At 38.9% G+C, this 25,756-nt stretch overlaps 1 protein-coding gene across 3 annotated transcripts in view; it reads right to left on the minus strand.

Moving 5' to 3' along the window:
* Positions 1–25,756, minus strand: part of LOC143882225 (uncharacterized) — a 30,749-nt gene that overhangs the window by 698 nt on the left and 4,295 nt on the right. For 2 of the 3 annotated variants that reach the window (XM_077385713.1, XM_077385712.1), the window contains exons 3-10: positions 24,882–25,100; positions 13,769–13,858; positions 11,560–11,715; positions 10,867–11,004; positions 7,095–7,187; positions 6,862–6,999; positions 5,161–5,268; positions 5,027–5,078 (exon numbers count right to left, since the gene is read on the minus strand). In XM_077385713.1, the coding sequence (XP_077241828.1) occupies positions 5,027–5,078; positions 5,161–5,268; positions 6,862–6,999; positions 7,095–7,187; positions 10,867–11,004; positions 11,560–11,715; positions 13,769–13,858; positions 24,882–25,100 (994 nt within the window). The remainder of the gene's footprint in view (positions 1–5,026; positions 5,079–5,160; positions 5,269–6,861; positions 7,000–7,094; positions 7,188–10,866; positions 11,005–11,559; positions 11,716–13,768; positions 13,859–24,881; positions 25,101–25,756) is intronic. The other variant, XM_077385714.1, reaches the window with a different exon arrangement.

Genomic DNA, 25,756 nt, shown 5'->3' on the forward strand with positions numbered 1-25,756 from the left:
TATTTGAGCAAGAGCATCAAAAGGAGCAACCGAAGACACAAGGGAAGAACCCTGGAGCTGCTGTACATGTGCTGATGTCAGCACTATATTGATGATGACATCAGCAAGCGCCATCAAGGCCGACAAACCGTAAGGTTTGAATTGCCCCTCGCAAGGGAAAAATCACATGCCATTTGATTGAAATCATTTTCTTGGGGGTGTTGCACAGTTTTTAATATTCCAAAAGGGGGTTCGACTCTTATGTTTTTCTTCCTAGATTGAATTTTTTTTGGCTCAGATCTACTCATATCCATTGCATGGCTGTTTCTTGATGTTTTTTCTGATCTAATGTGAGTGAGGTCTCCTATCATTAGCTCCTTTTGTGTTCTTTGGAGTATCTATAGGTTTGTGGGGGTGACTACATAAATTCGGAGGCAAGCAAGGCCACTGAGAACCCTACTCGTGGGTTGGTTGGTTCGGTATGAAATCTAAGTGAGAACCCTACTCTCCAAATCACAACTGAAAAAACTTGATGGAAGTGATTACTTGCAGCTGTCACAGTTTGCTTTCTACAGAGCAAGGAAAATGGGTTACTTAAATGGTAGAATTAAGGAACCAACTTGATGACCCTGCTTATGAGAAGTAGAAGGTTGAGAATTCCACCATTGTTTCATAGATCATTTGATGATTCCTGCGATTAGTAAAAGCTATATGCTTATGGAGATAGCACAAGAAATTTGGGATGGACTGGTTGTGACCTATTCCCAAAAGGGAGATATGACTTACTCTTGATTTGAGGCACGAGATTCTTAGGAAAAATCAAGGGGATCGGCCAGTGGCATCCTATTATAATACCCTTCATGGCCTTTGGAAAAATTTGACCATCATGATGATTTATTACATGATTATCCTACAGATGCATCCAAGTTTCGAAACGTATAACTTGTACAAATCTTTCCATTTTCCAATTCGATCCGATCCATTAGTTCGTAGAGCTATTTATTCGATCGCAGACATTTCTGGAACACCTCTATTAGAGGAAGAAGCACATCTTTGATTTCCTTGCTGGATTGAATCCAAAGTTTTATCATATTCAAGTTTAGATATTAGGCCGATGCCATTTCCCTTCCTACATTGGGGTGCTGTATGCATGTGCTCAAAGCGAGGCAAACAAGCATAGTGTCATCATACCATCAGTTACTCAAGAGAGGTCTGGTGGGAAGCGTCACCACACCCATACACATATAGGCATAGGGGTGGACCAAGGTGGGAGAGGTTGAGCAAATGGCAACTCTAGGTCCCATGATAATCACTCCTCTGCATCAAACTCTACATCTTCAGTCATTTCTGAGCCCACTAGTTTTTCGCAGGGAGACATTGAGGGCATTCGACAATTGGTTGGCCAACTTGATACTCCGTCTACTGTTTCATCTACCTCATCTTCCTATGCAGTTAATGTGGCTATTTCCATAAGTGCATTCACCCCTCACCCCTGAATCATTTATAGGGCTTTAGATCATATGACTGGGTTGTCTTTCTTATTTTCTTCATATACCACATGTTCAGGTTGGGATGAAGTTACTTAGGAGAGCCGATGGATCACTCTCATACCAAAGAACATGATGACAACTTCTTATCCGCTAGAATTACTACATATGGATCTATTTGGACCAATGAAAACTAGTAGCTTAGATGGAAGAAGATATCTGTATGTAATAGTTGATGATTATTCTAGATACACTTGGGTTTTATTCTTAGCTCACAAAGATGAATCTTTGTTACTTTTATTGAAATATATCGTTTTATCCTAGTTTACATCAAAGTCCAGTTCCTTTTTCTATTATTTAAACTGATGTTTGGGGACCCTCTTATGTTGTATCAAGTATGATATGGTTTGTTCCTTTTATTGATACTTTTCTCGTACGACGGGTTTTTCTCCTAAGGCTGTGTTTGGTTGCACAAAATCCCGGCAACCGTTGGGATTTTGTTTGGATTTGGGATGCCATTCCTCGTTTGATTGCCGATATTGCATTAAACTCCCTGGAGACTCTCGAAGATGTCTCCTGAGTACTTATTGAATGTCTGCTGAGGTGGCATTCTTGTCCCCTACTTATTAACTTTTAATCCAAATTCCACAAAGAAGATGGAATTTTGCTTGAAAATCTTGGGAATTGTACTCTCTCTCTCTCTCTCTCTCTCTCTCTCTCTCTCTCTCTCTCTCTCTCTCTCTCTCTCTCTCTCATCTAGTTATCTCTATATTGGAAATGACACCCCCTAATTATTCCATGACTTTTCGGATCTATGCCACGCAACCAAACACTATTTACAACTATTCTATGAGGTAATTCCAAACAAATCCAATGCTTGTCTCCTCCCTGTTGACTTCTTATTCCACTACTCTCCAAGTCTGCAGCGATCCAAACAGACCCTAAAGGAGGAGACGTTTGGTCTTACCTCAAAACTTTTTACTGAATGACCGGTTCACAATTTGAGGCTTAAATTGATCATTGCTCCGATAATGGGGGTGAGTATTTCTCTTCAAGTCTCTCTTCATACATTAGTGTGCATGGTATATTACATCAAACTACATTTGTAGATGCCCCACAACAAAATGGGATAGCAGTGAGGAAGAATAGACATATTTTATAGGTTGTTCAAGCTCTTCTGTCTCATATGCATATCCATAAATATTTTTGGGATGACGCAGTTCCTACTGCTGCTTACCTCATATTTTTGAGGTTCTCATGTCTTCCTCTTCCACTAACATTTGTCTTGATCCTCCTCGAGTCTTTGGTTGTGTTTGCTTCATTCACATCCATAGTCACTCTCGGGGTAAAAATGGATCCCAAGTCCATGAAATTTTTCGTCCTACTTTGTGTCGATGGATGTAGACTTCTCTTCTCTTCAGAGGAGAATAAAAGTGAAGAGATGTCTTCTTTACTCTTGCCTATTTCGGTTCCTATTCTATCATTGCCTTCTGCTGTTCAGGAGATGTCAACCAGCAAAACATCACGGGAGAAACCTAGTAAGGAACTTCAAGTTTATTTGAGAAGATGGATAAGACCATTCCTTTGGTTGTTAGGAAACCTCTTCTTAGGAACCAAGTAATTCTTCCTCTGTAGCTCCCGTTTCTATTAATGGGTTCTAATATTCATACTGCTCTTCAAAAAGCGGCTAAGTCATGTACCCAACATCCAGTTGCAAACTTTGTTATCATCATCTCTCATCATCTTATGGTGCTTGTGTATCCTAGTTATTTATCTATGTTCTTTAGAATTACCAGGATGTACTAAGGCTCCAAAGTGGAAGGTTGCCATATGTGAAGAGATGCGAGCTCTTCAAAAAACAATATCAGGGAGCTTGTTACATTGCCACGAGGAAAGTAAAGTGTTGGGTGTAGATGGATATTTACATTAAAATAAAGGCAGATGGCTCAGTGGAGAGATACAATTCTTGAGTTGTAGCTAAAGGCTTCACCCAGACATACAAGATTGACTTCTGGGCAACTTTTGCCCCAGCTGCTAAGACGAACTCAATTGGTTTTCTTCTTTCTTTGGCTGCCAACATGGGCTGGGCACAAAAACAGTTTGATGTTAAGAATGCCTTTCTACATGAAGATTTGGAGGAACAAGTCTATACATTCCTCTTGTTCCCTCTTCTGTCAGCTAGTGAGAGGGTATGGCTGAAAAGGGCATAGATGGGTTAAAACACTCTCCGAGGGCATGATTTGTGAGGTTTACAAAGCTTAAATGTGGCTACAAAAAAAGTCAAAATCACACCTTGCTCATCAAACACTCGGCTCAAGGGAAAGTTACTGTTATCATCTACACATAAATATGTAACTGTTATCATCGACGAGCTAGGGTTGCAATCATAGTATGAAGAAGCTATATAATGACATTCAAAGCAGCCACAACATTGCCCTAAATCAAGTCCAACAGGACAAGTGTACTGACGCTGATAGGCATTTCATTAAGGAGAAGCTGAGTTCTGACCTTATCTGTATTTCTTTTATGAAGATACAATATCAACTTGTAGATATCTTGGTAAATGGGGTCTAATTCAATTTTTCTTTCTATCCTATGCAAGCTAAACCATGTGTGATATCTTTGCACTAGTTTGAGGGGGAGTGTTGAGTACTGTCAGTTTGTTTTAACTGTCATGTGAACCAAAGGAAGAATGAGCCGGGAACGCACAATACGGTGTAGCATGTGCATAGGAAAGAAATTGAGGAACCATTAGCTTTGGTTCCTCATTATCCATGGAAATGACCAAATAACCAATCTCCTTAGAAACGACAAAAAAACCCTTGCCCTTGCCATCGCCATCTATGTTTTCTTGCTGCCATCACCAGTTCACAATCCCCTCTCCATCATCTGTGTTTTATGTTTTAGGGTTAAGGGTTCTTATTGTTGCTATATGCATTGAGTTCGGTTTGGGGTTAATAGATTCTAGATGTGCTTTAGGATTAGTGTTAGGGATTTTTTATCTCATTTCCCTTTCCTGTGTTCTTTGAACTTTCTCAACTTCTAGGTGGAGAGATATGATTTGAAGAAGAAGAAGAAGACGAAATGAGAGAGACGATGGTAGCCAAGGACACTGGTGATCGCCGGTGGCACAATGAAAATTGTGAGCAGCAATGATAACACAATTGAGGGTTCTTTTTTTACGTGGTTGTGGCAATGACAACATTGCCCGCTTTCTTCAATTTTTTTACTTTTTCCAAAATATTTCAAGTGAAGATATTTGCAAGCCTTGATCAAGCAGATAGGATCTCCATTCTCCATGGGGCTGTATATGTGGAAAGGTCTTGTGGTGGCTCATAAAACTAACAGTCCTGATCACCAGACCCCGCATGCCACATGTATAGAACGCCCAAGAGAAGGACAAGAAGGATACTAGGGTGAATGATATTAGAATTCATCTTTATCTACATTTTATAATGATGATATAGAGACTGACCACTTGTCTAGGATACTAAGAGTCTATCTACACCGAACATATGAACTGATTCCCAAATAACAAAATGTAGGTAACCCTAAAATACCTGGCAAATTGACAGCTTCATCCGCCCAACGCATTACATCAATTTGGCATCCCTAGTAAAAATGTGTTTGTTATAATAGCTAAATGTAAGCAATGGAAGATTCTGAATAATAACATCAGATTATTATAACATACCATATAGTCCATGTCCACATGGAATACCAGCAGATATTTGAACCTTCTCATCAGATTATCTGCAACCTCTACTAGACCAGCTAAGCACTCATCACGTACAACAGAAACCTGATCAAGCACAATAAAAAATAACAGATGAAGGAGAAGTGGTAACGGTTTTTTTTTTTGAATGGTTAGAGAAGTGGTAACGTTAAAACTCATTTGTTTGTATTCCTAGAACACTTCCCTATTAAGTAGATATGTTTTTGTTTCTTGAACAAATAGAAGTACTGAATTTGTAATATAGAAGAGGAAGGGAGCAACAGATAAACATGGTAAACTATTGAATATCAATTATCAACATTACCTGATTTACAAGATCATAAAAAAATGGCACTCTATCAAGCATCCACATTCTCTATTTAATACTATCAGAAAAGGATCCATAATGTTCTCGTAACTCATTGACAATGATTTTGGGGAGTTAATGTGCACATTTCTCATCAAGTACTTTGCCTGCTCGAACTGCCCTAACAAGTCGATCCAAGCTGTGCTTTTCTATAATGAAAACGATACGAAGGCATGCTTCTTTTAGGATTGTCCCAAACAACCATCTTAACGTTGGTATGTCTACCAAAGTATGGGTATTTTTTTTATTTTATAAAAAAAGGGGGTATTCATCTCATGAAAAACAGTTCAATTTTATGTTGTACACATCGCACAAAATGGAGAGCCGTTAGAGACATCCGTGAAAAACAGTTTCTGTCACTACTACACTTACGGTTTGGGTTTCGGTCGAGGTTTTAAATTTCGGTTTCGGTTTCGGTTGGCCCAGAAATGGAAACATTTCTGTTTCGATGGAAATCTTGTAAAATCATGGAAACATATGGAAACATGGCAAGTGATGAAATTTTTTAATATTTAAAAAAACATATGCAAATGATGAAATTTTAAGATGAAACTTTGGGAAATGCTGGAATCAGCACAAATACATACTTAGAAATCATCACATAAGCATCATTCAAAAAAAGAAAAGAAAAAGAAACCAACACATAAGCAAGAAACACATCCATAATGGCTTAATCACAACGTAAACCTAATGACATGCATTGTCGGATGTTCAGAATAGTAAAAGTCAATAAAGAAGTACAATGTAATGAAATATAAGAAAGTACAATGACCAGTCTCCCCTCGAAGGATCCCAACTCTATGTCAATACCACATAGAGTTACAAGGTATTATTAGCCCCATGCCGATCTGACATCCCTTGCATAAGATACGGTGACTTTGTTGTGGAGTTCGATGTTGTTGCCTACCAAATATCATTCTTTACATTAATGAAATGAAATGAAATGCAAACAATATCTTTCCATTTTTTTTGTCGTTTCGACCCTTTCGGTCGAGTTTGGGGAATTTCGGTCAAAATTTCGGAGAAATAATGACGTAAAAGTAAATCTGGATTTCGTTTCGGTGGAGATTGGAATGGAAACATTTCAGTCGTTTCGGGGAAATTTAAAATCGTGGCTTCGGTATGTTTTCAGTTTCGGTATTCGTTTTTATGATGGAAACAGAAATATTTTGGTTGTACTTATTCTCATTACTCAAGTGTGGATGTGGATGAAAGAGCAAAGTCTACATACATGTACAAGGGGAAAGTAAAAAAAAAAGTACCCGTCTAAAATACACCATGTTCTAAACTTCTAAAAGATAACATGCACATACTTTGATAGCATCAAAGTTCCCAGTTACACGTAGATGATGTATGCCCCTGCTCAGTGACAGCTCAAGTCCCACAATAAAGGCATGAAGATTTGCGAATTTCGTGGAAATAATTCCAAGCCCCATTCCTATTTTGCACACCTGCAAAATATTCAAGTAAATATATATCAGCTTTTTCTGGAAAGTTAATGGCACTTCAGGTCAAAATCTAAAACTTAATGTTACAGAGGTGTCACCATAATATCATCGGGGGTTTTCAGTACAATTCCAGCTCCACCTTTACCAGGTTCTCCCCTTGAAATTCCAGCAAATTCTAGCGTATACATTTTCTACACAGGATGGATCGATTTCAGAGTTTTCATTCATACCTTTAAACTACATGATGATCCAATTATAATCCCAGGCACAAAGCATAAATGGCAACAAATTTTTGAAATCCTATTGGCAATGATTATGAATGGTATGATCCATGAAAACTGAAACAAGACTTTTGGAATTTGAATCTGTATTCCTTGCTTACAGTAGCCGAAGCAACATGTGTATTTATCTTTTACAGAAAGGGATGATAAACAATCTCACAAAAGAAGCTAGCAAAACTAATGGAAACAGTTACAACATAAGGATTGGTGTAAATCCTAATAGATAAGGACTATTCAAAATTCAAAATTAAAGGTAGCTAAATCCTATCTAAATCCTCCAACAGATCGGTTGGGTGAGTGAGCTGTAATAGTGAGCTGTAATACTACCCCTCAAGTTGGTGTGTAAATCAATAACACCCAACTTGTGTTGTAAATATATAAATTGTTCTTTACCAAGTGGTTTGGTAAATATATCTGCCCGTTGATTATCTGTTCTTAGATATTGAGTTTGGACAATTCTTGCTTGTATCTTCTCACGAACAACATGACAATCCAACTCTATGTGCTTGGTTTGTTTGTGGAACACTGGGATGGAGGCAATGTGTAACGCAGCCTGATTATCAAAGTATAATTTCATAGGCTGAGAATGAATAATTCCAAAGTCATGAAGAAGAAACTTAAGCCAAACGAGCTCACATGTTGTGGTTACCATGGCCCCATATTCGGCCTTGCCAGATGAGCGAGAAACGGTCGACTGTTTCTTTGTTCGCCAAGAAATGGGGCTGTTGCCAAGAAAGGTGCAATATCCGGTGATAGACCAGCAAGTAGTGGGGCATTTGGCCCAGTCAGAGTCCGCGTAACCAGATAGTTGAAAGGTGTTTGATGACGGCATTAAAATCCCCTTTCCTGGGCTGGATTTGAGATACGGAAGAATACGCATGGCAGCATCCATGTGAGGTTGTTGTGGTGCCTGCATGAACGGACTGAGCATATTGACAGAAAAAGTAATCTCAGGTCTCGTAATGGTTAAATAGATAAGAGTAAGACGTCCAACAAGTCGCCGATAGGAAATGAAACGGGTTTTGCTCCTAGTAAACCGGTTTCTTACAAAATATCCAAGGTATATTTTCATTGAGAGATAAAGATAGCTTCCTTAGATCGAGCAACTTCAATTCCCAAGAAATATTTAAGCAAACCAAGATCGTTGAGTCTGAAGTGACTATGTAAGAATTGTTTGATGGAAGCAATGGTGGCAGTATCATTGCCGGTGAGTATTACGTCATCGACATAAACTAGAATAATGGTGATCCGATCCTTGACTTTGAGAGTGAACATGGTGTAATCTGCTTTAGACTATTGAAACCCAGTTTGAAGAAGGGATGTGGAGAACTTGGAGAAGCAATTACGAGAAGCTTGCTTGAGCCCGTACTATTGAGACCCAGCTTGAAGAACGGATGTGGAGAACTTGGAGAAGCAATTACGAGAAGCTTGCTTGAGCCCGTACAATGATTTTTTTAAGCGACAACCAAGATGTTCACCATGCTCCCCTTTCGAGGAAATCCTGGAGGTAATTGCATGTACACTTCCTCAGCTAAATCTCCATGGAGAAAGGCATTGTTAACTTCTAATTGGTAAAGAGGCCATCCTTTTGCAAGTAAGCAACGGACAGTGACTAGCTTGGCCATTGGAGCAAATGTTTCGTTGTAATCAATTCCTTCCGCCTGGGTGCATCCCTATGCTACAAGTCGCGCTTTGTATCGCTCAATACTTCCATCAGCATTATATTTGATTTTGTATACCCACTTGCACCCGATGGCATGCTTCCCAGGTGGTAAGGGGGTAACCTCCCAAGTGTGTTTAGATTCAAGTGTTTTTTTCTTTGTTGTCATAGCATTCCTCCAGCGAGCATCTTTAATGGCAGATGAAACATTTCTAGGTACATGGTTAGTGGATATGGAAGCAAGGAAAGCTCGATGAGCTTTTGAAAATTTTTCATAGGAAACATAATGAGCAAGGGGGTAATTAATACCCGTGTGAAGACCCTTGGAAGAAGTATGATTGCTCGTGGGTGAGGAGGTAGCTTGAGAGCACTCAAAATCGGCAAGCCATCCGGATGGGCGATGTGTGTGAGGATTTGCACAAAGGTGGAGGTATGTTGCTGGTAGGGAGTGATGATGATGGTGGTTCCGTGGCTGACAAGGGCGTCTCTGTAAGCGATAAATGAGATGGTGGATTTTCAGCTGTAGTAGGGATATGCATAGCAGCCGTAGTGAGGAGATTCAATTACAGGGATAGGTATTGACAAATGGGGAGATTCAGAACTGGTGGGCTTCCCTTTGAGGAATGGGAATTAAGTCTCATGAAAACTTACATCCCTGCTAACATAAAAAAAAATCATCCAAATCAAAAACTTTGTATCATTTCAGGCCATAAGGATAGCCAGTAAACACACATCTACGAGCATGTGGAGCAAACTAGTCCGGTGTTTTGGTGTGAGCATAACACAAGTATCCAAACACACGTAGGTGCTAATATGTGGGCTTGGTATTGAATAAGGCTTCATGAGGAGTGTTTCCCTTGAGAATTAGTGAAGGTAATCAGTTTATTAAGTAGGTGACGGCCAAAATGAATTCACCCCAAAAATTGGCTGGTAGGCCCGATTGAAAACAAAGAGCTCAGGCTTTTTTAAGTAGATCTTTGTGTTTGCGTTCAACCACTCCATTTTGTTGGGGTACATTGGCACAAGATCTTTGACGTAAAATTCATCTCTCATTTAGAAAATTCTGCATTTGATGCGATAGAAATTTTGTCCCACTGTCAAATCTCAGGGTTTTAATCTCAACTAAGCCTTTGTCCCAAACTAGTTGGGGTCGGCTAATGAATCCTTTAGAAAATTTTCATGAAGAAGGTGAAAGAGTCTACCCGGCTAAAATTGACTAAGTCTAATCCTGACACTAGTTGGGTTCGTCTACATGGATCATTTTCTTCCATTCTATCATATCCAAGGTCATGTTCTCTGTTATATTCCTAGCCATCAATTCTTTCCTCATTGTTTCTACCCAAGTTGTTTTCGGTCTACCCCTTCCTCTTTTTACTCCATCAACTTGGCACGAGTCACTTCTTCTCACTAAAGCATACAAAAGGCCTACATTGGATATGCCCAAACCATCTTAAGCGGTGCTCTCTCTTGGGAAACCCAACCCAAGTGAAACCCAACATTTTTTATCATTTTTTTTTTAGTTTTTAGTAAGATTAAAAACTCGGGTTGGCCGGGTCGGGTTCGGGTTGGAAAAAAGGGTTCCTCGTGTTGGGTCGGGTTGAACCTCATTGGGTCGGAACTCGGGTCGGTCGGGTTCGGGTTGAGTAAATGGTTCCTCAGGTTGGCCTCAACCCGACCCGAGTTGCACCCCTAGTTTTTAGTCATTTGAAAAGCCAAAAGTATTGTGGCCATTTAGAATGAAGTGTCTTCTGGTTTGTTTCTGCGAATGTAAAGCAAAACTTGCATGAAGCATAAGTTGCTAAGAAATATATAAATAACTGCAGCAACAAAGATGCATGTCTAAATCATGGAGAAACGGTATGATGCAACAGGAAACATTTATGCCAAGAAAAAATAATCTCAGGAAAGCGTCAAGTTAAGAGTCATTACATGAAAATACCTGGCCCCACCAGCTCTGTTTTTGTTTTTGATGGTTCCCAGCCCAAGATATGCGAACAAATGATCGTCAGATCTAAAATGTAGTAGATCTCGAGTGATGTCATAATCAAAATAGTCTTCACCAGGCATCTGGAAGACAAAGATTGCATAAGCATCTGCTGAAAAGGAGAACCCAAATGGCCAAGACAAATGAGTTGTAGGAAATTGTGAAAGAAATCAAGAAAGGCTTAAATATAATATAAAATACATAAAGAAAGGCCTAAATGGCCAAGACAAATGAGTTTTAGACTTCTACAGCTTGCGAGCTTGTCTGAGTGCTCGTGTGTGTGTTTGTGTGTGTGTGTGTGTGTGTGTGTTTGTGTTTGCAAAAGAGCATTACAAGTGAATAAAAAACATTAGACAAAAAGAAACAAAATATTTTTATGGATGAGTCTATCACTAGGTGAATTTTCGCAATTCTTGTTACAAACGGTGAGTTTAAGAAGATGAGCATTCAGGTTACAACAATGATTTGTTTGGTAAATTCCCAAGTCCAAGCACCAAGTTTTCTAACATTATACTGGGCCATGACAGTGATTACAAAAATGAATTTTTGTACTTCACTCTAATGAGGTTCCGCTCACTCAAGTTTAATTAAATGAAAATTTGTAGTTCACTACTGAACACCATGATGGAAAATATTACCTGCTCCGCCACAGTAGGAATGACTCTATGAAAAAGAAAATGTTTTTTATTCACTTCATCATGGTCATCCATCAATTCAAGATTGTCACGGATAAGATTGTAGAGTTCAGATAAGGAAGTAAATCGCAAGAAATGTTCCACATGCTCAATTGTTTCCTGCAACATTTAATCAAGTGGGAAAATAACACAAATGAATGAAAATTATAACAGTAATGAGAACCACATGTTTCAAATTTGAACCCTGAATTTTTTAACAATGGTAGAGATGGATGAATTCACAGGCGCGTGCACAATCACCTGTTAAAAAAATCACTGACTCGCCCTATTTGACTCAATTTGGCCCTAATGAGTCAATCAAAAACACCATTGACTTGCCCGCGTCAACATAAAATTCTTTGCCTCAATCATTGACTTACTCGTGTTAACTTCACTTTACCATGAGTTAGTTCTTGTCAGAGTTTGAGTTGTTAGACACTAATATGTATATGTATATGAATAAGAATACCAGGAACCACACAGTTCACCCTTCTGGGGAGGACTGGTCTGACCCACCACACATGTGGGACTTCACAGTGATCTTCTCTTTCGAGATCTAGCTGGCCACCATAAGTAAAACTTTGCATTTGCTCCGATCGTGATTGGATGATCCAAGGCAGTTGAACAAAACCTTAATAAATAAGAGATCTCTTAAGAATCTTTAAGATATCTTTTGATGTTTTTATCAAGTTACTAATGAATGGCTTAGGATCACCCAATCATGGTCAGCCCAGAGGCAATGAACTGGACTACATGATCCACTAGATCAATGGAGCCGAACACCATGAAGTGCCAAGTATAAAGTGTGCGAGACTGGTTCACCAAAAAACGGTGAACTGGGTGGTCTCCCTCACTGTCTAGATATATAATTTACTGTATGATACGTGCACCTATTTTTCCTTGGAAAAAGGAAAAATTATCAAGGCGGTGTTCACCCATATGATGATATAAATAATATATCTCTTGGAGCCCATTTAAAAGCTCACAAATCAGTGGGTTAGAATTGCCCGACAGGGAGATTTTAGAGGCATTACCCATCCAGAGAGGGTCCTTGCAGATGAATGGTCTGGATCACTGAATAGGTGGCCTCTGTCTTTTTTTCCAATATTTTTAAGGGAAAAATGAACCCCATCATATAACAGCTCAATAATAGGTGTGTGTGTGTGTGTGAGGAAAATGATTGTGAGCTTGAAGCTCATATAGCTTATATGAGCTTGAGGGCCCAAACACATGTCGGCCCACATTGTTAGGATGATCCAAAGCATTCATTTGAAAGGCCCTTACATAGATAGGGTGTGTACAAAAAATCAGCTCCATAAGATCATCCTAGCCCATCCAAAAGTGGAGGGCAAAATGGATAGACACCGTTTGCCACAAATCTGCCCATTTTTCCCTCCGCTTTTGGTGGGGTTAGGATGATCCAAGGGAGCAGATTTTTGGTACACACCCTATCTATGATGGGACCTTGCAAATGAATGGTCTTGATCACCACAAAAAATGTGGGACCCATGTGTTCGGGCCCTCAAGCTCATATAAGCTATATGAGCTTCTAGCTCACAATCATTTTCCTCGTATGAGGAAAATGATATATATATATATATATATATATATATATATATACACACACACACAGACAGATATTTATGGCATAATTTTTTCATAAGCACAGTTCTATCATCCATTTCTACAGCCCAAGTTTCTAAAACAGCTATCAAAGGCTATTACAATTCCCAAAAGGGAAATGATATATGCACCAAGTGTTTCGATAAACATGCGCTCCACTTGTTTGTCATGTAGTGTTTAAAGGATTTAAAGAGCTTTTTGAGAACCGTAATATCTTCTGACATCCCTTTAAATACTACACAACAAACAAGTGGAGTGCATGCTTATCGAAACACTTGGCACAAATATCATTTCCCTTCCCAAAAAGCTCTCAGCAGCTGGTTAAAAAAGGTGAGTTCTCCCCATTATCAGAACATGGTCGTGCGGATATCAGTAGCCTATATATATATATAGGCTATATAGACACACACACACACACAATATTTATTTTAATACGTGCATATTGGAATCAAGGGGAAAACAAGCAAAAACAAGGGATGTTAAATCAAAATAATTGGTTTTGGAGTTCATGAGTGTCAATTTATGTAGCTCACCAAAAAGGAAATCCTACATTATCACATGTTTCAATTGGGAGAATATCTAGACCGTCATCTTTGATGCGTGCAATTTGAGGAGCACCATCCAATGTGCTATCAAAAGCCTGCATAAACACGTGGAACGTATCATAATATATGGCATGCTTATGAAGCCTTTATTTCTAAGAAAATATTTCCAGAAAAAATGAGCCTCAAATAAAAATATCAACCACCCTGAAACCAGGCATCATAAAAATTTGGAGCCATAATTGCATAAATTTTTTTTTGTGAAACATCAAATATAATTGATGGATCGATAAATCTAACAAGTACTTGTCAAGTTGGATACTGAACATATTATGATAGACAAATGAAAAGAAAGAGATGAGTGGTTTCTTGTAATCGGGGCAACATATCCCATAATTAAATATGAGTCTTGAACTGCACTAGATATTACAATATTAAAGTTGACCTATCAATAGAATATCAAGGAAAATGAACTAAGGATACAAGTACCAATCCATGTTTGTGTTTCCATGGAATCAAGAAATATTGAGGCCAGCTTCACAATCCCATACATGAGAATATTTCAACTCAAATATCAAACATGGATGTTACCAACTACAAGAACAGTGCACATCCATAAATCTCCTTTGGTGCCCCAAAACCAATAATACTCAGATAGTTGTGGAGGCAAAGAAACCGTGTTTAAAAACGTGGATGCGGCGCGGAACGCGGCCAAAGAAAATCCTAGTCAACTCGGCACGACGCGGTAGAGTACTCGGTTGACGTGGTCATAAGTCAGGAGAGTCAAAGGAGCTTTTGTTGACTCTGTACGGCAAAACGCAGCCAAAGTAAAAGGGAGTCACTCGAGGGAGTCCACGATGACGCGGAGGAGTTTTAAAACTACGCAAAGAACAGTGCACATCCATAAATCTCCTGGTGCCCCAAAACCAATGATACCCATATATTTGTGGAGGCACCAAGAATATTGTTAAACACCGTCCAATACCAATACTCGTATTGAATATTTCATGGACGCTTGTGTTGGTCAACATAAATATTACGTTTGAAACATATTTCACTCTCACTGAGTTACTCATCATGTTTGTTTCTCGTTACTGTCGGGTATTTGCAAATTGCAATTATGCTTTTGAGTATGTGTCTTATAGATGTTATTTTAAATTTGTTATTAATTCTATCTTCTAAAATAGATCTATTTAAGTTTTTGTAGAGAGATCCAAACTATCTATGTGTAGCAAGACACCCTAGACAACACATCCAAGATCGTACAAAGACAAAGGCCCATACCCAAAATGGCAAGTAGAAGAGCACATATGATAGAGAAAGCGAACAAGAACAATTTCTTTCAACTCAGTAAAACAACAATGTGACTCTTGGTTGTTGGGGGACAAGTTATCCTAAAAGAAAAAGAAGCTTGGCATGCGTACGGCTTGGAGAGAAAAATAGGTGAAAAAAAAACATCTTGGACAAAGGACGTTTTATGGGTGTTTCGGCTCTTGTGAAGAACGAGGAGAGGGGGGGAGACAAAACTCTTCAACAACTACATGGGTTTTGAAGGGTGTGGTTTTTTTTCGGATCTCTCTTGGAAAGAGGAAGAAGAAGCACAGTTAGCTGTGGTTCTTGGATCCTAGACGGTATCGAACATATAAGGGTTTGTGTCCTGTGGAATCTGGAGGGAGTTTTGTGCTTCTGTAGTCCAGTAAGTGCTTCTTGTAATCTTTCTTATTTCCACATAGTGAAATCTTTTGAAGTGTTCTCCCGTGGATGTAGCCACACTGTCGTGGACCACGTATATCAGTTTGCTTTATTTGTTTTTATCTTGTGCTTTATTTATCTTATTCTTGCAAATCTGTTTGGAGAACATTGCATATTATTCAAATCCGAAAACACACTTTTGTGTTTGGTTTGCAAACGAGTCACCACAGAGGGCTATTTGGCGCCCCAAATTCATAACAAGTGGTATCAAAGTTGTGGTTGGAGCGATCGTTGAGGCCGGGAAAAGCAATCATGGGTGTTGTATTGGGATCGCGGTTAGAGCGATATTTGAGGGCAGAAAGATTGTTCGAGAAATTATAGTTCGAGGTGGAGCTTCGCATCGAGGGTGATCTAAGATGGCGGTAAAATCAAGTTCTACCCAACCTCAACGGTTTGACGGAAAGGGCAGTTTCACAAAGGGTGAAAGACATCCTATTCACTGGGGCCTGGCTAAGGCGTCGAAGGTAAAGGATGAGAAGACGAGGAAGATGACTGATACAGAGTGTATCGGATGCTATCGTCTGGACAGGGTCACGGTGACTAGCCTAAGATCTCGATGCCTAGTTGGAAACGGAGTGGTAGTGTGTGCACGCCGAGGTTATCTTTGGCAGTTGGTACAAAGACAGGTTTCCATGTTGCAGGTCGTATCACATTCTTGTGTCCATGTTTGAAACGTATTTGTATTTGGGTATCATAATCGACATCATTTATTCAGAATTTTCTAAAGCACTACACACTTCTTCTATAGTCTTCTAGCAAATAGTACTTTCCCAGAAACTTATAAATAACAAATAACAGAAATAACCCCATGACAACAGACAAAAATACCCATGTACATACATTAAATTGATCAATTAAATAAATGGCACCTGGCAGCACCATACCAATGGAAAGAAATCAGAAATAACCAAAGGGGACCGTTGCCACCCCCTCATTGGCAAGCACATTCGCTGTCTCATTTGTTGAATGCCGTATATAATGGAAAGACATCTCCCCCATCTAATATGTCCATCAAAGGTGTCAAATTTCAGTTTTAGAATTGACTTTGGTCAAGGAAATGGAAGTATGTTGACACAGGTCATGGATGTTGGTGAAAATTCTATAAATTATGGAAGTCCACGCAAATGATGCAATTTTAAGAAAAAAAAACTTCAAGAAATGCTAGAATAATCACACATTCACGCAATAAGCAAGAAAATTGTCGATAAGGATTTAACAACATCGAACACCTAGTGACATGTGTTGTCGTGCATGCTAGAATAAGCACATATACACACTATAAGTAGGGAAATTATCCATAATGATTTAACAACATCGAACACCTAGTGACATGCGTTGGCGCGCATGTTTAGAACAGTAAGGTGCATTCTAAGCACAAAATGATTATATTCACATAAATGTATGCTTCAAATAAACCAAGATATGTAGGGAAAAGCCACTCATACTAATTAACAACACTACCATTGATTATCACTCACATGTAATTAATAGTGTCATAAATCCTAAGTAATCTATAAAACCTATAACTAGTAAGCAATTATATCACGTAACTTACAATTTACATATAATTGTGAATTATTTAATAATTTATAAAGAATGCATACACATTGCATTTCACGTGTAATAAATATAATCATGTAATAAATACTAGCATGTCACAAAATACAATAAATGGCAAAAGAAGAAAAAAAACCTTTTAACTTTTTTGTTATTTTATTAAAATTTATAATAAAAATTGCAAAAAGAGAAAAACTAGAACATAAATTTTACATATAATATGGCATGGATAAATCTGGTCGTGCCTTATTTTGTTAATTTTTTTTTAAATATAAATATTTTTAGGTAAGTGATAAATTCGCCCCCTTTTCTTCCCAGGCCACCCCTCTCTAGTGTACTTATGACTACTCTTTTTACACTACAAGGGGGTAACCCGGGGAAGAAAAGGAGGCAAATACATCATTTCCCTATTTTTTATTTTTCAATAAAAAAAATTTATAACATCTTAAATATAGTATATAACAAAACCGGGGTATGTGTTAGGCTATTTATGTTCATTTCTAATTTCCATTTCAATTCTATTTTTATGAGTTTAAAAAAAATATTATTTTTAACATGAAAATTAATTAAAAAATAAATTTCTAAAAGAAAATGTGAAAGCATGCCAATCTATAAATCGAACAACCATTCTTCATATCAAATAATTAGAAAATTTCATGCTTTTACTAGTTTTTAATAAAAAAATTTGTAATATTTGATGATTTTCCCTATTTCAAAGAATTTAGGGGAAACACTCTTCCCATACACTTCTTAAGCATTTCCTCTTAATTAAGAGTACGCTTCCTATTTAGTTGATTATTTCTTCCTAAAAAATATTTTCTCCTTTTGATAATGCTGAAAGATCGTATTTAAAAAGAAAGATTGCATTTAAAACTTGCAAACTCATCTTAAGTTACAAATAAAACTTATGTGGATCTTTTTTCCAAAAACTTAACATTAGATAAACATGAATAAAACATGTGATACTGTAAATTCCTAAAACAAGTAATTATAATTAGTCACGAAGTCTTCTGTTCTACTTGCAAACCTTACCTATATGAACCCCTCGTCCCTGACCTACCACGATCATCCTCTTTCTGTATACTTCTTGTATGCTTCCAATGACGCTTATTGCATGCTTCATGTTGACTTTCAATGACGCTTCCCACACATTTTCTCTTTATATTCTTTAAAACTTTTCGCTTCCCGCATTTTCTCTTTTCTAAACCCCTCGCTTTCCGCTTTAACTTCTCGCACTCGCTTTCCACTCTGGCAACTATGGGAAAAACAACTTCAAGCTATATTTGGGAGTGGAGCAACATATTTGATTGGAAAGCTGATGCACATGCCCAGTAGCAAATGGACTATTTTAAATCCAAGCCCTACAAACTTCAGGTTTTACTGATTTTATGATGTAGTGCTAATAACCTCTTTTCGTGTCTATCACCAACATACACTTGCCTGCAAAATTTCGATATAGAGTAGCATTTCAATTCAAGAAATCGAATTGCAAATGTCCAATTTTGGATAGAGTTAATCAAATAATGAATATATATATATATATATATATATAGAGAGAGAGAGAGAGAGAGAGAGAGAATAGAGTTCCTAAGGTGTCACCTCATATAGCTTATATGAGGTGGCGCTTAAAAACATAAGGGGCCCACTTTGTTTGGATGATCCAAAGCATTCATTTGATAGGCCCTCACATAGATAGGGTGTGCCCAAAAAATCAACTTCATAGGATCATCCTAACCCTTCCATTTGTGGAGGTTGAAATGGATGGGTATAAACCTCCATAAATCTGCCCATTTTTAACCTCCATAAATGGAAGGGTTAGGATGATCTTATGGATCTAATTTTTTGTAGGCACCATATCCATATAAGGGCCTTTCAAATGAGTGGTTTGGATCGCCCCAAAAATGTGGGCCCCTTATGTTTTGTGAGCGCCACCTCATATAAGCTATATGAGGTGACACCTTAGGAACTCTATTCTCATATGTATATATATATATATATATTACTATATCCATATCTTACCCGAATTTGGCAACTGGTGCTTTATCCCCCACAAATACATCACAGCAAATAAGGGGGGTGGGGGCAACTAGTACTTTATCCCCCACAAATACATAGGAGAAAAAAAAGACGATCACCACTCACTCAAGTGACAAATGGGCAACAAATTAGGGTACATGTGACCAAATTGAAAAGATTATATTATAGGGTTGTTATAGAACTCAATACATATTAATCAAAAGCCTGACCATAAGATATAGTTTCCAACTTTCCCAGAATAAGCTCTACAAATTAATAGAAACAAAGAAACAAGCAGCAAAAATGCCACAAAAATTAATATCTTTGAAAGCAACATAATGTCAGAATGGCGCATGTTAATATTTATCTGCATGCATCTTCAAATATATATCCAATATCAAAGTCTATAATCCATCCTACACCAGCAAAAAGGAAAAGAAAAAAGAAGGTTTATATAAGAAACACAAAATGTTTAACTGCTTAATTTTCTCGCTGTTACGCTCTTTTTTTTTCTTTTTTTTTTTTTGAAGCCTTTGGGTGCTCTGGTGAGAAGAAGTGACTCGTGCCAAGTTGACGGAGTAAAAAGAGGTAGGGGCAGACCGAAAACAACTTAGGTAGAAACAATGAGGAAAGACTTGAGGGCTAGGAACATAACAGAGAACAAGACCTTGGATAAGAGAGAATGGAAGAAAATGATCCATGTAGACGAACCCAACTAGTGTCAGGATTAGACTTAGACAATTTGAGCCAGGTAGATCCTTTCACCTTCTTCAAGAAAATTTTCTAAAGGATTCATTAGCCGACCCCAACTAGTTTGGGACAAAGGCTTAGTTGAGTTGAGTTGAGTACGCTGTTTTTTTTTTAATGGTAGCTATAATATATTAAAAAAAGAACAGGCGACAGAGATTGTCAACCCAAAGGAAACAAGGAAAATACAAGAAAAGAAAAAGGAAAAAATAAAAAATACCAAAAATACAATTACGGGAACAGCTCAAGGAGGCAAGAAATCAAACCACATCAATGATTTCCTATTTACTCCTTCCCTAGCTAGACGATCTGCCACACTTTAGCCGATCTCCTTACATGATTGAAAGAGATTGAGGATCCCTCTATTCTATCCAAGATTTCATCAAAAAAGTGAGTGAACCTCCACGGATGGACCAAAGAGCCCCTGAGCCACCGAATCGTATTTAGAGAGTCCCCTTCCACAATCACCTTATCAAGAGACTCCTTGTCCAATCGAAGAATACCTTGATGAATAGCCCTAACCTCAGCTTCATTAGCATGTACTCTTCCAATTGCCCCTTAGAATGACCAAATAACTTCCCCTCTATGATCTCTAAGAACACCTCCTATACATCTTAGCCCTGGATTTCCTATATTTGAGCCATCAAAGTTCAGTTTCAAAAACCTACGAGGGGGGAAGGGGGGGAGGGGCTGCCAGACTTGAACGATAGGGGGATGATTTTCCACACTAAAGCATATTTCTTTTCCATCCTTCCCAGAGGTCAAATGCCGAAACAAAGCGGAAAAGGGGAAGGCTTTTCGGTCAAGCTATACTCATGGCTATGACTTTGATGAAGAGATAATAAGAGTATTTGGCTACACCTTCAAAAACTCTGGCATTCCTTTCTTTTCAAATAACCCATAAGGAAGCTAAGAAACACAAAGACCAAAGCACTTTACCATTTTTCTTCCATGGCACCAATGACCAACCTTCAAGCACATCTGGAAGATTCGAAGGGAAGACCGAGAAATGCCATACGTGGAAAGAATACCACTCCATATCTCCCTGGCTATTGAACATTGTATAAAAATATGGTCCACCAATTCCCCATCCGCTATGCACAAAGCACAATGGCCAACTATCCACATATTGCTCTTTCTGAGAAAGTCCACCGTTTGAATCCGATTCCGGATTGCCGCCCAACTGAATGAACATACTCTCGGAGGGGCCTGAATCTTCCATACTTTTGCTTCAATAGGGGGAGCAAGGTACGACACCAATTAGTTGTAAAAAGATTTGACAATAAAGACCTTAGCAGAATCCCAAATCCACACCCTCTTGTCTTCTCCAGAACGACGAACATAACAACCTTCAAGAAGCTCAAACAACCTCATTACCCAAGGAATCTCTCTATCAAAGAAATTCCTTCTAAAAGCTGGTTTCCAAATAACCCGATCCCCGCATCTATCAAAACAATCCCGCACCATGGCATCTTGATGAGATGCAACTAAAAATAAGGAGGGGAACATGTCTTTGAAAGAAGAGGAAGAACATCACTTAGCGTGCCAAAAGCTAATTATGTCTCCCGAGCAGACTATGAATCGAATTCCCTGACTGAACCTATGACACATGCGCATTATATCCTGCCAAACTATAACACCCGATTTTCTAAAGAGATCCCTGGACTTCCAATGACCCAGTCCAGCCCCATACTTACTTTCTATAACCCTGGCCCACAATTGGGAACGCTACTCCCCGAATCTCCACAACCACTTTCCCAGGAGAGCACAATTAACTTCCTTAATTTTCCTGATACCCAAACCTCCACCCTTCATGGGTTTGCAAACATCCTCCCAGGCCATCAGAGGAATACCCTTTTTGCCTTCTGATCCTCCCTACAAAAATCTTCTCGGGATAAGTTCAATACACTTCACTATACTTATGGGGCATTTAAACAAAGACAACTGATAAATCGGAATATTTGCCAAGATATCTTTGATTAACGCGATTATGCCACCTCTAGACACAAGATTTCGCTTCCACGTATCAAGTCTCTTGTCAATTCTATCCACTATAGGGTCCCAAGCCGATTTTCTTGGTCTCCCCATACCCAAAAGACGACCAAGATATATAATAGGAAACTTTTCCCAAGGGGCACCCGAAGATACTAGCCAACTCAAGTGCTACATTTTCATCCACATTCACTGCATACAATCTAGATTTACTGGAGTTAGATCGCTGACCTGTTATAAGTTCATAACATCTCATAATAGCCTTCAGGTTCATAACCTTCCAGCAACGGGGCAAGCAGAATAACAGTGTATCATCAGCGAACTGGAGATGGGACACCTCAACTCCATTATGGCCGACCTTAAACCCTTCAATCAAACCCTGCGACCTTCCCTTTTCCATGAGGCGACTCAAAGTCTCAGCTACAATGACAAACAGAAAGGGGGAAAGAGGGTCACCTTGACGTAATCCCCTAGATGATTTAAAAAGTCCTTTGGGCGAACCGTTTATAAGAACTAAGAACCAGGAAGAAGAAATACAACATCTAATCCCCCCCTTCTACCTAGGAACAAACCCCATCCTCTCTAGCAGATAGTCTAAACATTGGCACTCCACCCGCTCATAGGCTTTCTCCATGTCCAACTTGCAAACTATTCCCCCCTCTCCTAATCTGGATAAGGAGTCAACAGCTTCATTCGCAATTAAAGAAAAATTTAGGATATGCCTTTGGCTAACAAATGCACATTGGGATGCTGAGATAATTTTGGAAGTACCGCATTAATACGCTTCTCCAAAACCTTCGCCAACAATTTATACAAACACCCAACTAGACTGATTGGGCGAAAGTCAGAGATCTTCAAAGCACCATGCACTTTAGGGGCAAGAGTAATAAACGTAGCACATGATCCCCTATCTAACTCCATGCCCTCATAGAACTCCGAGAAGAATCTCATAATGTCTTCCTTCACATAACCCCAACAACTTTGGAAAAAAAGCGAGGCAAAAACCATCCGGGCCAGGGGCTCTATCACGCCCAAGAGAAAAAAACACCTTTTTCAACCTCTTCTTCCACAAAAGGTTTTTTCAGGGCTAGTCTATTCGACTCAGCAAGAACATCAAAATCCCGAGTAGGGCGCACTATCCGCTCTGTGGAGTATAGATTACTATAGAACTTCAAGATTTCTCCTATTATATCTTCCCTATAATGATAGACTCTTCTGGCATGCTCTATGGTCTTGATTCTACTTCCCCTCCTTCTCACACTTGCAATCCCATGGAAATAAGCAGTATTTTTATCCCACGCTCCTATAGCCATTTTATCCTTGATTTCTGACGCCATGAGATTTCTTCCTGCAGTAGAAGCCGTTTATGTTCCTCTTTTACTTTTCACATCAGTTCTCTCTCCGAAACAGCTGCAATGTCGTTGTCTTCTGCCTGTTTTAACTTCCTGATTCTTTGAAGAAGCCAAGACTTTCTTTCTGAAGCAGATTTAATTCTATCACGGTTCCACTCTTTGAGTCTATTTTTTAACATACCGCATTTTCTCCCCTATAACCACATCTGCAGGACCACTTGCAATGTGGTTAAGCCACCAATTCCCCGTCACCTCTTCAACTTTAGGATGTTCCAGCCAAGCCAATTCAAATCTAAACAGGCAAGGACCCCAAGTTTCCAACCTAGGGTCTAGAAGCAGGGGATAATGGTCAGACACAGAGTGCACGGGCGTCTTTTGAAACACATCAGGGAAAAGAGAAAACCACTGAGGGGAAATAAGAAACCGATCAATCCGACTTTTACTGCTATTTCTGGCCCAGGTAAATTGTGCCCCATACAAAGGAAAGTCTACCAACTCACACTCTGCAATGAAGTCTATGAAAGCCAACATAGTTTGACTCATTCTCCTACACCCAAGTCTTTCCGAAGTGCATCTAATTTCATTAAAGTCGCCTCCAATACACCATGGATACGACCACTTCCCTCTGACCACTTCTAGTTCCTCCCAAAAAAGTCATTTATCTTCCCGGATTATTGGCCCATAAACACCGGTAAATGTAACCCTAACATTTACCCCCACTTTGAGTAGGCCAACTGAGACAGAGAACCTACCGGTCCAAGAATCTTGAATCGTCCATTTAGATTGATCCCAGATAACCAGAATACCACATGCAACCCCTACTGCATCTAGTGAAATGAAGCCCCAATGTGCTTGACCTCCCAAATCCTTGATAGTGACCCTATTGACAGAACTCAATTTCGTTTCCTGGATACAAATTAACTCCAGTTTGTAACTCCTTCACCTGAGCCTTTTTATCAAGGCCACCAAGCCCATTAACATTCCACGATATAATCTTCATGAGGAACTAGGCAAACTAAGAACTCCTCCCCCGGAACCGCCTCTCTTACCACCAGCCCAGCTTCTACCCGATAGATTACCCTTTGCTGGCCTGTTATAGTTGACATATGTCTTTAACCGACCAAGTTCGCGCAGCATTTTCTTTACTCCCGCTAGAGTCGAAGGATCCGAGAAGTCTCTCAAACTCACCTCTCTCTTCTCTGCTACTCTGAACATGCTTCTCAAAACCTCTGCTGGGAATTAAAATACCAGACCCAAAGCCTGACTAGTTGACAGAGTATGATTCACAAAAATTTAAAGAATTTCCTCCTTTGGGTCTATGCACGAAAGAGGTACTAGCACTTCTTCTTGCTGCGCAACCAAGGCTAACTCACTGTCCATTGAATTGCTACCTCATCTTTCGCGCTGTTATGCTCTGCCTACCACCTATCCTATCGGGTTGAAACAAGCTACCTCTTTCTCTGATTTCCTTAATGTGTAATGGGGTTAGGTGATCCACTCAACAAGGGATCTAAAGAATCGAATCTTAGGGTATTACCACAACTGAATTGAAAATTTTAAAACCTTCTTTCAATCGTTAGCGATCAAAATGCAACAAATGATTCAAGCAAATTGAGAACATCAATAAGATCTAAAGATGATAATAGAGAGAGAGGGAGAAAGAATTGCACAAATAGAAACAACCACCATTACGAAGTGCATATACCTGTGTTTCACAGCCCAAATCCTGGCTTCGTTCCACTGAATATATATAATCAGCATGTTCCCCCATCTGTGGAGATTTTGAATAACTTCCACCATCATCTGTTTTGCATACTAACCTGTCAGCATTCAGGCCATTTACTCTTTCACTATTTTTTAGATACGCCTCTGCTTCGAAAATCTTTGAAAATCCTTTATAACTACTACCGGGAAATCTGTAGATCTGCACCAAACCCACCAAAAACAAATATTTATGATCTGGGAGATGAAATGTGGTTAAAGTTTAAAGACCCAAAACTCATGAGGAAAAAGACTGCGATCTTCAACATAAGCATGAAAAATCACAAAAATCTTGCTTCCCTGAATAATCCAAGATGAAAATTTTGATTATACTGATCATTTTTTTAATGCAGCAAAAAAAACGCTGATGACAAATCCAGAACAACTGAGTGAAAATAAAATACAGAAGAGTTCAATGGATGGTACAGCCTGAAGTCTATCCACTCCCACCAATGGGAACAAAAAGCCATGAATGACATGGGACCTCGAGAACCCCACTCCCACCAATGTACAAGTTACAAATTGGGGAAGCGCCTACAATGAAATACTAAACAGATCCTCAAGGAATATGAACTCTTACTAGAAATGAAGATCAAACAAGAGAACACAAGCAGAAAGTGAGTGAGAGAGAGAAAGACGGGAGGGGCTGATTCTAACTCCAAAATGACTAATTTTAACTCTTCTCCAAGATGACAGGAATACCTTTCTAGTTTTAAGTAAACTAATTAACAAATAATAGTAATAAAGGGATTCTACTACGAACTTAAAATTTTATTTAACTAAGTTTAAAATACATGTCCCAAAAAACTCAGAAAAAAC

The sequence above is a fragment of the Tasmannia lanceolata genome, unplaced genomic scaffold, assembly GCF_043159265.1.
Source record: "Tasmannia lanceolata isolate RefF3 unplaced genomic scaffold, GAP_Taslan_0.1 ptg000007l, whole genome shotgun sequence".
Classification (NCBI taxonomy): Eukaryota; Viridiplantae; Streptophyta; class Magnoliopsida; order Canellales; family Winteraceae; genus Tasmannia; species Tasmannia lanceolata.